Source organism: Pagrus major, chromosome 9, assembly GCF_040436345.1.
Source record: "Pagrus major chromosome 9, Pma_NU_1.0".
NCBI classification, from domain to species: domain Eukaryota; kingdom Metazoa; phylum Chordata; class Actinopteri; order Spariformes; family Sparidae; genus Pagrus; species Pagrus major.
The window spans coordinates 26,672,018-26,687,909 of NC_133223.1; the positions used below are offsets into that span (position 1 = coordinate 26,672,018).

Below are 15,892 nucleotides of genomic sequence, written 5' to 3' on the forward strand. Positions count from 1 at the left end.
AAGTTATGGAGTTATAAGAAACATCTTTACTCCAAGAGTTATTCGTGATGGACATCAGGGATAGTGTCAGTTACATTGAATCTAAAAATACGTGCTATGTGACGGTGTGTTCAGAGTTATAACTCCCTCTGCGCACCCTCTTCGACTCTCCCGTGCCACCCTTGGGAGGCCCACCACACGGTTTGAAAACCTCTGTTGTTCTGTTTTGAAAAATATTGTAATGTGTAATTTCACGACTGTAGACTACATCAGAAGGCACAACAAGAAGATCAAAGTTCTATAGACATCAAAGCTTTTGTCTTTTCTGCTTCGGTTCATTAAAACTTAAAGAAAGACACTCATTAGGCAGGAAGTGGTACTTACGCTGACTTTGAACGCCTGGACAGTGTTGTCCAGCAGCAGTACGTTGCACACAACCTGTGTGTGCTGCCTGTCTCGCTCCAGCTCCGTCGCCCGGACATTGTAGGATCTGCCAGCAGGCAAGCGGAAGCGCGCGCTCATCACGCTCCTACCAGGGTCTAAAACGAGAAGCCAACACACAGCAGAGAGGAGAAAATGATTAGTGAGAGAAACAGGAGGCGAAACATCAAACAGAGCGGGACAGAAAAAGAAACAGCATCATTATCTCCACGCTCGATTTACACATACTATATGACTTTTCAGGTGTCTTAAAGTAAGAAAACACTCAGTGCCTTAACAAAGAAAACAATAAGCCAATGTACAGCACGACATGATGTACTCAGTGAGGCAGCCACACAGTGAGGCAAGCCTGTACAAGCAGGGCGAAGCGGTAAAGAGTGACTGCTTCATAAGAAAAGAATGTCAATGAGAAGGCAAGCTGCACGTTCCCCACCAGGAGAGTGGAAACTATACAGCAGGCCAGCACCGAAACACTCACAAGCTACTGTAAAGTGAAATAAAATGAGAAAACAACCAGGATATTGAGTCCTTTTCAGAACTGATCAATATTTTGAATTTGATAGTTTCTTCATAAACATGCCTCAGCTTGAGTGGCTCACTTAATTGTCCTGCCATCGTTTAACATTGAACAACCAAACCGTGCGAGAGGGAGCACTGTCTGCTCATCGGTGGGAATAAAGAACAATAATTCAATAAGAAGCTGCTCCATTTAGAACAAACCAAAGCCCGTTATTACCGAGGCCACATCTGACTGCTCTCCTTGTCTTTGCTGACTGCAAACTGCTCGCATGTGAAGAAGGCTAAATATCAGTGCCAAATTCTTGTCAACTTTTACAGAGGAGCAATAGAAAGCATCCTGACTGGAAACATCACAAACTGGTATGGTTAGTGCACGGCCCAGGACAGGAAGGCTCTACAGCTGGTGATTAAAACCGCCCAGATCATTGGTACCCCTCTACAGAGCATCCGTCAGCACAGAGCCCAAAGGACATTAAAAAGACAACACCCATCCCAGCCACAGTCTGTTCACCCTGCTGAAGTATCCACTGCCGTACCACCAGACTACAGAGCAGCTTCTTTCCTCAGGCTTTGAGACTGCTCAATAGGCTGGGTATCGCCCTTTGATACTTTTATGGCACCAATCAAACTGTCTCGACAGTGAGCCAATAAGTATGCAGCTGTCTCAAGGCATGCAGGAGTAACACTAGGTTGGGCCAAGAGACTGGGCTCACCACCCGTAAGTGTAACGTAATCTTTTGTTAAAACAGATTTAATGAAATTGGTATTAAAAAAAAGGTATCGTTTAAAAATGGTAGCTCATCCCTCAATACTCCAATTCCCTTCACAAAGTAGTTTGTTTTTGTTTTGTATTGTTTTTTTCTATGTAGCACCAAGAGGCTTAAACTGAATGTAACCAGTTTTGTAAAAATGACAAATAAATGAATCTTGTAACTTGTAACCTTGAATCCAAGTTTGGCGTCTCATACTTTGTAATATATCCTCACTGTGCACTATAAGAATGAATAATGAGGAATAAACTCTTGAACAATGACTGAGTAAAGGCAAGTATTAGAACAAGTAGAACAGTCCCATAAAGCAGCCTTTAAAACTGAAAAAGAAAACAATTAACGATGCGAACACTTATGCCACATCACGATGATATACAGTGTAGTCTCGTACCACGATAACGATACAGTTATATCGCTCAGCCAAGCCCCCAAAGCTCCATCTGTATGCCTCACATGCAATCTCTTCCTATTTTTGTGTAGCTGCAGACATTTTTTCATTTTTCTCTATTTTGTTGGGGAACATATGCCTTTGCAGTGGGATCTGTGCCCTTCCCGTCCGCCTCCTGCTTGTTTCATTCCTCTGTGATTTGTCTTGACAGGAGACATAATAACCCTGCATGGGTCATGGCCCCGTCATCAAGGGCTGCTGTATTTGCAACGATGGCTCTGTGTGAGCGTATTTGTGTGTGTATATAGTATATATGGAGGGACCTCTGCGTGTCTGAACTGCTTGTCACTACACATCAGCACAAACCTCCCATGACCACTGGCAGATGGTGTGCACAATGTGTACGTACACACACGTACATAAAACACAGCAGTGAGCCTTCTGACCTCCGGAGGTTCAAGCTACACACAAAAACTTGAGATTATTACGTCTTTAACAGGTGGTTTTAGTATGCACAGTATATAATTATTTCATACTTTCTGTGACTGCATTTTAAGACATTACTATCATAAATAACAATATGAAGGGGAAATCTCAAGTGCAGAAAGTACAGGAACAGTACAGATTTAGAAAGAGGAAAGGTCATATGACAATATGAGAGATTCAAATTCATAATTCTTACGTATTTTTCATTTCATTTCTAGCCATTTTTAACATGTTTCTTGTTTTACTGCGATACCATCTGTGTCTCCACTTCACATTAATGCATCAACAAGGAAATAAAATATTTTGTTGTAATCAACTGCAAACTCAACAGTGACACGGGTTTCAACCAGAAGTCAACAGGGATACGTGTTCATTTTTTGACATGACACCCTGAAGTCCATGAGAACATTAAAGGAAAGAAGCTTAATGTGCCATCATATTGGTGAGACCCATTCAGAGGAATAAAAGTCCAGAAAACAAATGACATATATTTTAAGGAAGTACGATAATGGATTTTTTTTCTCCAATAACAGGTATGCCGACATTGTCTAACTTGTTTTGGCCAATTGACCCTAACCCGACACTAATGTGCATCCCTAACATTTTTAAAAGGAGCACACAACTGGTGTTACACGTGAAGATTTGTTTTATAACTAAGGGGATACTTCTTAGCCAATGAAAGCAGTATTCTTGCATGTAATAACCCCTAATGATGTCAACAGGGTTATCTCAGGTTGGACTTAGAGACTACAATTTTGTTTTTTACTGGAAAGTCTGCATTGTTTTTTCTTTTGCAGTGTATTATAGAAATGACGCACTGCCTCCCCCACTAATGTCAAAAGAAATCCTGACACTGTTGTGAAATACAGCATTAGCCTACGCAGGAAAAGACCGGAGGCGCCACATCACGCAGCATCTACGATGGGTTAGAGAATTGTTTATGTCGTCATTTAATAACTCAACTAATCACTACATGAGATGCATCAGTGTCCATGTGGTTCAGCTCTGCAGGTGACAGTGCTTACCACCTACACTAACAGCTGCCTGGGGAAAACCCAAACCAGGGGTGTGGAGCTACATTACAGAAAGTGTAGGAACCAGAGGAGGAGAGCTGGCAGGTAACATCCAACCAGGCGTGACGCTGGTCATACTGTGGGTCAAGCTGGTGAGATCAATTTATCTGACTGCCAGCAGAACAACCACACACACACACAATATGGCACACATGCATAAGCACAGGCAGTCACACAGTCACAAATGCACGCAAGCACACAACAAACATGCACACCGACGGCAGCCGCAGCACTGCCAGCTTGGGAAACAGAGCGAACGAACCAGATGAGATGAGCAGAGAGGAATGCAGAGATGAAGCCGTGCAGAAGGAAGGAAGGAAGGAAGGAAGGAGGGAAGGAAGGAAGGAAGGAAGGAAGGAAGGAAGGAAGGAAGGATACTCTCTCTCCTATCACTGCCTCACACTGTGGAAGAGCAACGGGACACACAGCTGATGAGGTCTGACACACAGACTCTCTCCACAGGCCAGCTCGTCCTCCCTGCTCTCTTCCTGTCCTAACATTTTTCTGCCATCGTGCTGAAGATAATTTAAAGACCACGGACTGAGGTAGTGGATCATCTCTGTAATGTGCGACTGTTTTATAGCATCGCTCCACCAAAATAACACCTCTGTATGTGACTTTAAATGATCTCAAATACATTTTTTTTTAAATCCCAGGTATTTTCTGAATGTTCAGCTCCCAAATATTGTCACAGAATTGTTATCAAGGTTTCATTTTCCTGAGATCACAAGTTATTTATGTCATTTTGACGGGATAAAAAATGTTGTTTTCCTGAGATAACAAGATTTAGTATCGTCGTTCTCTTCAATTAAGGCCCGATGAAGGTCGAAATTGCTACAAATGCAGAAAAAGGCTTACCTGCCTGCATGAGAGTTCAAGTCATCCATCCATCTGTTGTCATTGCTTTGTTATGATCTCAAATTACTTATGTTGTGATCTCTGTGAAAACTAAGTACGTTTTCTGAAGAGCTCAACAAAAATTATCTCTGTGGATAACAACGGTTATCTCGTGAGGTAACTTGTGATCTCAAGAAAACAACTAGCCTGGGCTTGTTGTTGAGCAAAACTCTAATTATTCTATTAATTTTTACACCAATCACTTTAGTTTTCACTTTGTTTTGTTCAGCTATACAGTGTAATGTATCTGCTCTACCCATCTGCATCCAAATGCCATTTGTTTTGTCATTTATACTCAGGTTTGTCGTCTCCTGCTTTGCCACATTGTGTTGTCCTGCTCCACTGTGTTGTTCACTATCCTGTTCTATTGGACCATTTTCTATTCTACTTTATTCCATTTTTCAATGTCCTATAATTTTCTGCTCTGTCGTGTTTTCAGTTTTGCTCTGCTGAGCTGGACAGGGCAGCCACACTCCCCTGAGAGAAGCCTCCGGATCTCCGGAAGCACGCTAACATTATTGCTTCCTGCAGTCAGCAGAGCTTACAAACAGGCAGGAGTGTGTGTGTGTGTGTGTGTGTGTGTGTGTGTGTGTGTGTGTGTGTGTGTGTGTGTGTGTGTGTGTGTGTGTTTCTTGACCCTAAAGCTTCCCTCGGTGGTGGGCTTGCTCAGCTTATTGCAAACACAGACGGTCCTGGAGCCTTCCTGTCTGTACACAGGAATACACGCCCTTCATATAAACACATATGACACACACACCCCCCCCACACACATGCACATACATACAAATGTTATCTAACACCAAAAATCAGGTTGTGTACAGTTGTTGTGTTGACTGAATCAGAATACACACACAAACACACACAGAAGTGCGACAATAAAAAGAACATTACCTACTGAACTATGATTCCCCTCGTATTTCTTATTTATACCAACAGAACAAAAAGTCTTCAAAGGGAAGAAAGTTACACAACATTCAACGTCCTTTCCCAGCTGGAATATGGGCCGACTACTGAACTTCATTTGCCCCGCACATTTCTATTTATACCCCTAATTTCTTCAAAAGAAACTGAAAAAGATGCGCTACGTATGTTTTTTTTCTGTCCCTTTGTGCTGCTCTGGAACAATTGAAATAAGAGGCTTGCAGTTAGGAATCCCAAAGGAACTGCACATTGCACCGTGTTTCACAATGCGTAAACTAGGCCACAGACAAACAGGTGGTCAATTACAGATGTGTGCCAGTGAGTGTGTGTGTGTGTGTTTGTGCAGACAGCTTGTGACTGCTGAGAGTTTTCATAATGGATGAAATAAAAATAAAACACAACTTTAAAGCCCTCGTATATCTTTACTCTCTTTCTGCGTACGACAATGAAATAAGAGCAGAGAAATTAAACATGCACAGACTCAGACCTGTCAAGACTAGTTTCTCTGTTGTCATTTGTCAAAAACAAAACCGTGTGCTTGGTATTTAGTTAGCAAGGCCTCAATTTATTCTTAACCTGTTCCAGCTTTTTCATTCCTTTCCTTTGCATCCCAACGGCACAGTCACCCATCCTCTTTCCACCTGATCCTGTATAGACGCCAACATCTCGTTTCCACAGAGCTCTGAGTCACCCGGAGGTCCATTCATTCTTATGGGAAACTGCGTGATCTCTGAAGTTCTTGCTAAACTACTCTTTCTGGAATATTCCTTGGGGATGATGACGTTTAATGTCCCTGACAACCTCTGCAGTCTCATTTAGCCGCTTGTTAGCAATCATGTTTTTTTTAAAGACATGTAAACACTTTATAATTCAAACGTGGGGTATTAACTGACGTATTTTTACTGTATCTCAAGCCTGTGTTAACTTTGACTTTATTTTAGGCATCTAACTGAAAACCCATTAAAACATTGACTTTGAGACGAAGGAACCAGAAGTACAAATGGTTCATATGTCTTTTAACAAAATACTTCAGAAAACTGGCTTCACACCTGGCAGGCCAAGCTCCTCACTTATTGGTTGCCATTCATTGTGGATCCTGTTTTTGCCTCAATAATGCGCCATGCGTATATAAAAACAAACAGTGGTGTTTCTATCCATCCGTAAAAAAACGCATTTCCTTGCGCTGAACATGGTGAAAACAAGGCCTATCACCGACCTCATTGACCTTCGCTCAGTTTTCACCACCCCTTCCCTCCCAGTGTTTTTAATGTTGCACACTTTTTTCCCTCCACCTACCATCCTCCACCCACTCCCACATCCCACAACCCCCGTGATCCCTTTAATTCTACTTATTTTATGTAGGGCAACGACAGCAGCAGGAAGAGTGCTGTTTCGTGTCTGTGTGTGTGTAATTGACAGATTCAAACAAAGCATTTAAAATGCTTCATGTGGGGGAGGAGGGGGGCCGAGGGAAGTTGCAGCTTAAGGAATGTGGGCAGCGAATGACCTCTGACCTGCTTTAGGGATAGCCATATGTGGCCCTGGCTGATGGCAAAGCCATACAGTGCAGAAGAGAAGAGAAGAGAAGAGAAGAGAAGAGAAGAGAAGAGAAGAGAAGAGAAGAGAAGAGAAGAGAAGAGAAGAAATTTGTCGATTTTTATCCGAATTATTGAGAAAATCATTATCTGTTGTGTTGGTCTGCTGCCAAACCAGCACATGCATAAAAAGGACACCACCCGCAGCCTGACAAAGTAAAAAAGGATGTGGGAAAGAAGCAGCAGAACAACCTGCCAACTTGTTCAACCACTTCTAACAGTGTGAAACTGAAACTGTATAGAACGTATATGCCACGAAATGGACAAGTGCGAGCCAGTATCACAGCATGTGTGCGAGTTTAGGCTGTCTAACGGTCTGTTTATTTAGGCGTCATTATAACCATTCATGCAAAACATGAATTGGGAAAACTTTTTGTTTTTCATCTATAATTTGGCTTCAATGAAAAGCCAAGCAACTGTCAACTTGCGAGATATTTCTCGGTTCAAGTGTGCACACTGCGGTCCAATTTTAAAAAATGTAAATAAGTCAATTGTGCTGATTATCCTGCGAGGAGAAAGTCTAGTCAGGTTGGTCAGTTTGTCTCAGATTCGTCACAGTTTGGATATGCAGAGTTGCAAACGTCTGCAAACCTCTGCTTGAACTTCACTGAGCCCTCATGGAATAAGCTTCTTCAGAAAAGGCCTGAGTCAGCCCGTCTTACTTCATTGATGGGAAACATTAGACAGGCCAATCCAGTTCTCAGCTGCTTAAAGCCTATTATTTTGGATTTCAACTTAATAAAGACTTGCTACAGCAGTGAAAGGAATATGCCTTTAACACTGGGTATTTATTTTTATTCTACTGTACTTTTATTTAGAGTTGTGAAAGAAGGCATGAGCTTAGCAGTCACAAACCACAGCTTGAAGTAGATTTTAGTAATGAGCTGTATTTTACCAACTGCAGCTTTAAAGTCAAACTGAAATTAAATCAAATGCTTTTTATTTGTAAGTCACTTCCTCTTGAGGGGATAAAATCACCATTTAAAAAGGGACGAGAGTTATATTTATGCGTTTTGGATTTCATCATTGTCTCCCCTGTCTGTTAACGTTTCCTTCAAACGCCAAATCTGCATTTAGCCATTTTCAATTAAGCAGTAACATCCACCATCTATCATCAGATGACAACCTAAACAATTTCCATTAAATCTTAAGAGCTGCAGCTTGAACAACTCTTCAACAGAGCTGAACCACAAGGTTTCCTGTGGTTTTCACAGAGGCCAAACGCACGTGCAAGTAAAATATACCCGACTAAACATTATCCAACGGCCGGCCACAAGGGTCAAACTAGGTGAGTCGATCAGTGAGCTAAAAAAGGATTTAGACAAAAGCAATAAGGGTACAATCTATAACAGTATGCGCTATTTAAGTCCTTATAGGCAGGTCTTTCCACTCAGCAGCCATCTTGGCAACACCTACTGGCATTTTTTGGGGGCTAACAAGACCAGGCCACCATCTAAATGAATGGGGAGAGAGCCAGAACTTTACGTCACCGGGACATAAAAACTGCATGTATAGAACTGTCACATCTGATAAAAACTGCTTAAACATGAAGGTTTAAAACAACCTTTTTTCCCTACATGTCATACTTCCAATCTGCACGCACATGGTTTCACAACACCAACTTATTTTACGGCTCAATAGAGAGTGTAGTGACGTGACACAATTAGGTCATCTCACCAGGGCACTTGAACAAATGTGAGTTTAATGTCTAATCTTTGAATAACCTCATCCATCTTGGTAATCCTGTGCATTAGCGTGATATCCTCTTCTTTCATGCTTATTAGAAGTCTGGCACCAAATCAGTTGAAACAGTCGTGAATCTCAACTGTGCGCTCCCATCAGTGCAACAACAACACGATTGGCTGATATCTTCCCCAGTTCGGCTGCTACAATTGGCTTTTGGGGGGGAAGGGACAGGAAATGCATCACTGATCCGCCATCTCTCACATTATGGACTCTTCGACTTGACAAGGCAAAACGTCTGTTGTGAAAAAGGTGGACACAACCACGGATGTTAAAGAAAAGCTGCCTCAGTAACAGTTCAGCACAATCTCCCCACCCCACCAGCGCATGTTAATTTTCTGAAATGAGTGGATTTAAAACCAGAATCAGATCTGATTATGACTGGACAGCAACACGAGAGACTTTCCTTGAAACACATTTCCTCTCCTCCATGTTTTTTCTCTCTCCTCTCCTCTCGGTCTTTAACTGTCAGTATGGCCTGTGAGTCCATTATGCAAATTATAGTGATCAGTGCCAGGGAGCAGCCATTTACGTACACACACACACAAACACACACAGAGCCATTCATAAAACCTCACACCTGTCACAGAGATTCCTACTGAATCAAAGACGCACATAATGGAGTGTGACGGGCATTTTCAGCAGGAGCTCTTTCTGGTCGGCACTGCACCCATCACCTCTTAATGTATCTCACATGTCCTCTCACCTGACCATCATATTATCCTCATATATCAGCCAAATCCACGTTCACCTCTCCACCTCTCTCTCCTTTAATGTTCTTCTCTTCTCCGATCCAATCCGAGCTTCTATACGTCCTCCTGCACCTGTTCTCCTTTACACCTGCTCGTTAGCTAGTTTGCTCTTTTCATCTTGCCCCCTCAAGGTTCTCGTTCCCTCTTGACCCCGCTAACATGCATTTCCCATCGCACAGGAGGGCAAATGCACAGGGATACCTCTCCTGCATCAAACACTTCACTTTGTATAGTGAGTCTTTCTACAGTTATTTAAAAGCAGAATCTTCTCGAATTGCTGTTTTTCTTCCATGTTGCAAAACAATGTTTGCTATGTGTTTTTGTGGCAGTAATGTAAGAGTAAGAGTAAATCACTGTCTTATTACTAGATACTCTAAATGAGTGGCAACAGTTATATCACTCTTTTCCAACAATTTTCCACTGCACAGAAAGAGGTTACGATGCACACAGGTCAGCATGTCGCGGGAGAGACAACTACACTCCACCACTAGAAATACATTCCTCTAATCCAGTGTTTCTCTCATTTCTTGTGTATTACCTCAAAAATACTCGGCTCTCCAAGTACCGTGTTGTGCGGCCCACAGAGGGGGCGCACTAGAGACTTCCGCCGAACGAGCCAGCTAACTTCCGGTTTAGCGCCCGGCTAACTTGAATGGGGATAAAATTATTTAATCGTGCAGCTCTTCTAGACTCTCCAAATTGTATTGGATCAAATTATGATAGTAAAAACGAGTCATTTCGTGGGGGTTGTGATGCTCCAAAAAATGTATCCAGAGTTTTACAGACACTTCGTTCACAATGTTAGCTTATGGGAAAAAGTCTTTTTGGGCCACAGTGCAAAACATGACGATGTAATTACATTGTTAGGCCACCAAGAAAACTGGCTTCAAAGCCTGGCGCAGTTCCTGGAGGCTTGGTAGCCACTAACTCTCATGCTCAATCGCTGCCATCAGAACAAGATGACTGGCATTCAGGTAAGTCACACTATGTTGTGCACAAATGAAATGCTGGAGCTGGAAGACCTGCCTGGAGTTATAGATGACGTGTGTGTATGTCTTGTTCCAACATTTTATTGAGTGAATCATATCAGTATGCCTTTGTTTGTTTGTCTTTAGCTGCTACTGAACTCATACCTAACTGTGACTCCTAAACCACAGTATTAACCAAACTGTGACTTCTGTTTACCCAATCATAGTCTGTTTTTTATGCCGTTACTCAACCTCAAGACAACCACATCCAGCTTACATGACAATAAAAGCTTCAAATAATTCTTGAAATTTCTGACGACCCTGTTGTGTGCCTTTAAATACATGATATCTCCACTTATGTCGCTCATTTCAGTCTCAAGATTCACATGAAGAAATCATTCCAACAACGGAAACTTTTAGGTAAACACCTCAGTTTGATCACGTCAGCAGCATTATGATCATAGCTGCTGTCAGGAAAACCACAGTTAACACACCTAGGGAGATGTCGACTTCACTTGATGTTTAAATTTACATATAGCACAAATGTCACCGTGGTGGCTGACTGTCTGAAAAAGCCACATCTTAAGTTTCCTGTTCTCAGCAAACACTGCAACTAACAACTAACTGGTCCGACGTAAGGCCATTGAGACATAACAAATAGAGGAAATATAAATCCAACTCATGTTCATTTCATGTGGAGTTATTTAACTGTTTCATAACCACAGATGTGTCTGACAATATACCAGATTATGATCGGTTTTGCAGCAGGTTCAGGGGATCCCCGAAAAAAAAAAAGCTATACACAAAAAGTCGACTTTCCGTGAACTAAAGCAGTTGGAGAATATTAAAATAATATTTAAACTTGTCAGAGTGGACAGTGTTTTTTTTTTTTTTAAGATACAGTCGTTATCTACCACGATTGCTATGTAGTGGCACAAAATTTAAGGAATTTCAAACAAAAAAAACACGGAAACATGAGAGGGGTGGGACGGTGTTGCCTCATTTATATAACAAGAGGCCCTCTTCTCTACAGTAACATGGACACACACATACATGCACACACACACAGAAAAACAGAAAGCAGAGAAACAGAGATGCAGGTTTGATTAAAGCAGCACATTCCCCTGATTTTTCCTTTCCTGCTGACGCTGGCACCTTTAAATGTTAGCAGGGGTCGTGTTCTGAGCACGCTGCAAATTTCCACCCGCATCCACCTCAACCCTGCACATTCCTGCCCCACCAGCAGGGAGGCCAGGTGTTCTGCACCACGCACACACACCCCCTGCTGCTATGCAGTTATGCTGCTAGGCTAGAAAACGTAGCTACAGGCATGAGGGCTGCAGCCACTTTTACACCTGACAGAAACAATGCCTACATGGAGTCCGCATGGTTTTTGTCTGCACTTTTATATCTTTTCATTCAGAACTGAATAGGTAATTCCCTGATTTTTGCTATTATTGTCTTCTTTTAGATTTTACAGAATAAAAGAAGATAACCTCAAGAACACCAAGTGTTTCAATCAGATATGATCAAATCTCTTTGTACCTGTAGTTCAGTGTGTGATTCTAATTTTGATAAGAGATCTCTAAGACTCTCAGCGTGTATTTGTATAATAGTGCGGAGGATCAATAACCAGAGTGTGAAGCTCGCTTGAAACCGCACGCTGTAAAGAAAAAACAATGCTCACCTACAGTACATGCAAGCAAATACATAAATTTATTCATGTGTGTGACAGAGCTGATCTTGGCTCTTATGCATGTCAATTGTGTAAGCTCATACGAATGAGTGTGTGCACATGTGTGCATAACTACAGTAACCTTGGTGATCCAGCATCCAAACAAACAAATCTTAATACAAAGAACTTTACACACCTGCTTTATATAAAAACGTATCTACTAGAGCTGCAATCATTAATCGATCAACTATTTTAGTACACAATTAGTGGTTTTGAGTTTCAAAGTCTAAATTCTCTGATTCCAGCTTCTTAAATTAGACTGTTTTCTGGTTTAATCTTCTCTATGACACTGAGTATCTTTGGGTTGTGGACAAAACAAGAAATTTAAGGATGTCATCTTGGGAATTGGGAAACACTGATTGATATTTTTCACCATCTTCTGACATTTTATAGACTAAACAACTAATCGAGAAAATAATCAACAATGCAAAAAATCGTGCCCTCAAAGCCCTGAAAACTACACAACAAAGCACGCTGCACATACACCCAAGCTGTACTGTACACTTAAACTGAAGGCTTTCACATGACAAGACCGGCTGCATTCAGGCAGTCAGTCTTCGTCAAACTAGGTCAAAGTTTAAAGTCTGAGCATCAGGGCGCAGTGATTTTCTTGAGCAGTTGCTGAGTCGGGGCGTCAACACTGCAAACAATTAAAAATAAGAATGGAATTACACAGCGTTAAGCACTTTGGTGCGGATCATGTGAAAGAAGCTCTAGTTTTTGCCTGAATGCATCGAGGCACTCATACAGGTCTTACAGTGAAAGAACCCTTGAAACTTGCACATTGTTCTGCCTGGTACTTTAGCGGCGTCGAGTGTGAAACGTCAGGAAGACAAAACTTCCAGATTTTTGCTGTTAAAATAAAGAGTAAACATATAAACATACTCATATTGAGGCATGATTTTTGGTCATATAATATGCGAGTCTCCTAGAAAAAAGCTGAGAGGATAGCATGTAATAATGTTATGATGACTGCATGATTTACTTAATCCCCCGCACCCTCAGGATCACCCTGTATTCCTATTCTTAGAAGCTATAGCTGTCCAGGCCCTGACACTCAAACACTAAACCAATCAGAACTCATCTCATCAAATTTCAACCCATCTCATTCATTACCCGTCTCCCCTCACAATACTAAAGCCTTTTTTCTAAGTAGTCTTCTAGTCCTGCTCTTTGCTGAGAACCAGAATTAGACGGGGGTTGACATTTAAAATGAGAGATAGGCAGCGGCTGGTTGAGGAAAGAGTACTCGGAAAAAGGCTTTTATCATCAGCCTAATCCTTTAGAGGCAATACAACAGTCATTTTCCTGGAAGCTCCTCACATCCTGCTGCCGATCGAGGTTTTACTAAAATGTGCCCATATTATCAATGCCGTACCGTCTCCGAAAGGTCACTGCTCGGGCACCGAGAAGAGATTGACTGATTTATTTTTCACGCTTAACAATGAGTCAAGGTCTCTTCGGAGAAATTACAATACAGTTTAATCTCAAGGCCTATTTATATTGTAGGCATTTAACAAACTTGAAACGATAAATAGATAGAACGACTAAGAAGAATACGATACACAAAAAATATACAAGATAATAAGAGGAAAGAGAGCGCTTTAATTCCCTGCCAGGATGCATCTAGAAGGTTCCTATCTTGGGCTGGAAATGCACAGCGACTTGTGTAAACGCAAAACATGCACACACACACACCTCTGTTGGCATCATTATACGGTCTAACCCTAACTTTCACAAAAATACCAACTAAAAGTTGAGTGGTAAACCAACGATATCTATCAAGCCTGTGAGAATGGGCCAATTGTTTCTACCTTTGGTGGTATACAACTAAAAATACAATTCATTCATTCATTATCTCTGCCAAGGAGGTTATGTTTACACCTTTGTTTGTTGGTTTGTCAGCAGGATTATACAAAAATACAAAAAGATTTTCACAAAACTTGGATGGAGGATGGGTTTCAGCCCAGAACAGACCACATTAACTTTTGGTGCAGATCCAGATAAAGGGCTCCAGGAATTTGTTTTTCATTTTCTTTAACATTGTGAGGTGTTTTTCGACATTTTCGTTAATTTTTCAAGTAATAATGCATGAATCTTGATGACATTTAGATGGCTGGTGTCTATGAGTGACTTCAAAAGGGACTGTTGGGCCTTCATTGACTAACATCCTGTGCAAACTGTCACTCTGCCAGCCATGATCAGATTATAAAAAATACACAATTATTAGGGATCTTACATAATTAAAGAGCATTTTTACCCCATTTTGGGCGGCACTGCCCTAAAACTTTGAAATTACAAATAGTTAGATAGACAAATTCTAAAAACTAAAATGTAAAAATAAAAATATGTAAAACAATTACAAGAAAAGGTTGGGAGGTTTAAGATCAAATTTCTAAAATGAACAAAAGGTATCAGTGTATGAATTCTTAGGAGATGCTGTATTTTCTAACATGAGTAAGGTGCACTCAAACCATACGATGTCTCTCCAAGTTCAGACCAGGCCACACAAACAAACTGATGCACCACATCTGCTGCTTTGAAATATCTGAAAATCAAATGTATATGTGCCGAGAAACTGCTTTTGCCTTTAGCGTGTTTTTTTTTCTTTTTACAGAGTTGTACCTGGTGTGGTCAGTGTGTGTGTTATTGTGTGTGTGTGCACCCAAGGATGGGACATACTGTGGGCTTATAAAGTCTGCTTTATTTTGCTGATGAAAGGGATTCTGCTTGATGCGCAATTTAGGAAGCTGTGTCAAAGGTTTACACTGTGTCACGCTTCTCTCTCCCTTTATGTTATTTTGTGATGATCGCTATCTTTATGACTCTAAATTACTAAATCTACCATGTTGCTTTTTATGCAACATTTACATGTCAGACAGCAGCATGATTTTGACCCTCAAGAGTTAAAGCTGTAGGTGGGGGGAGATTTTAACGGCATACATTACTATGAATGCTCAAGATATAAGACCTACAAAATATCCAAATATAAAATCAATACACTTAAGGTTGATTAACCGCAAACGACTAACCTACGAAGCTAAACAGCCGTTAGCCCTGCTGCAACACAGAGAATCCGAGAGGAAGTGTCGATTCAAAAGTGGAGTTGATGATTAAACAGCTTGTTTGAATGTATTATATAGCTCATATAACAAGAAGTATGTGAGTGGGAGAAGTGTTAGGGGACGTCTCTGTACCACTGGTTGTATGAAGAGGTGAAGATGAAGAGATGGAGGTGGGTGGAACACATTGTGGTTGGTAAACAGGGCCAAAACAGGAAAGCGTGGGCCCACCTGACGATCACCACACAGCCTGTACAATGTTTCCACGCTGTACAAAATAAGGTTGCTGCTGCTGCTGCTGCTGCTGCTGCCGGTGAAAAGTACTGAAACAGCAATTAGTCACCTTTTTTTCTTTTTTTTTTTTTTGCAGGTCCTGAGGTTTAAGGCAGACATTTGTGTCTGGATTAATCCCTTTCAAGGCCACAGTTTGCTTCATGCAGAATACCAAAGTGCAAGCCTGAACAGCTGATACAAATCTCCCAACATCAGGCTTCATTTCTGCTAGAATCACTCAACACAGGGCACTGTCAAAGTCCTGACACCGTAACCACGGTCTTTTTCTC

The 15,892-nt window shown here is 41.4% G+C and overlaps 1 protein-coding gene across 2 annotated transcripts in view; it reads right to left on the minus strand.

Moving 5' to 3' along the window:
• The window catches only part of ptpn4a (protein tyrosine phosphatase non-receptor type 4a), a 76,367-nt gene that overhangs the window by 45,241 nt on the left and 15,234 nt on the right, over positions 1 to 15,892 (minus strand). For both annotated transcript variants that reach the window (XM_073473244.1, XM_073473243.1), the window contains exon 2: positions 364 to 518. In XM_073473244.1, the coding sequence (XP_073329345.1) occupies positions 364 to 501 (138 nt within the window). In that variant the 5' untranslated portion in view covers positions 502 to 518. The remainder of the gene's footprint in view (positions 1 to 363; positions 519 to 15,892) is intronic.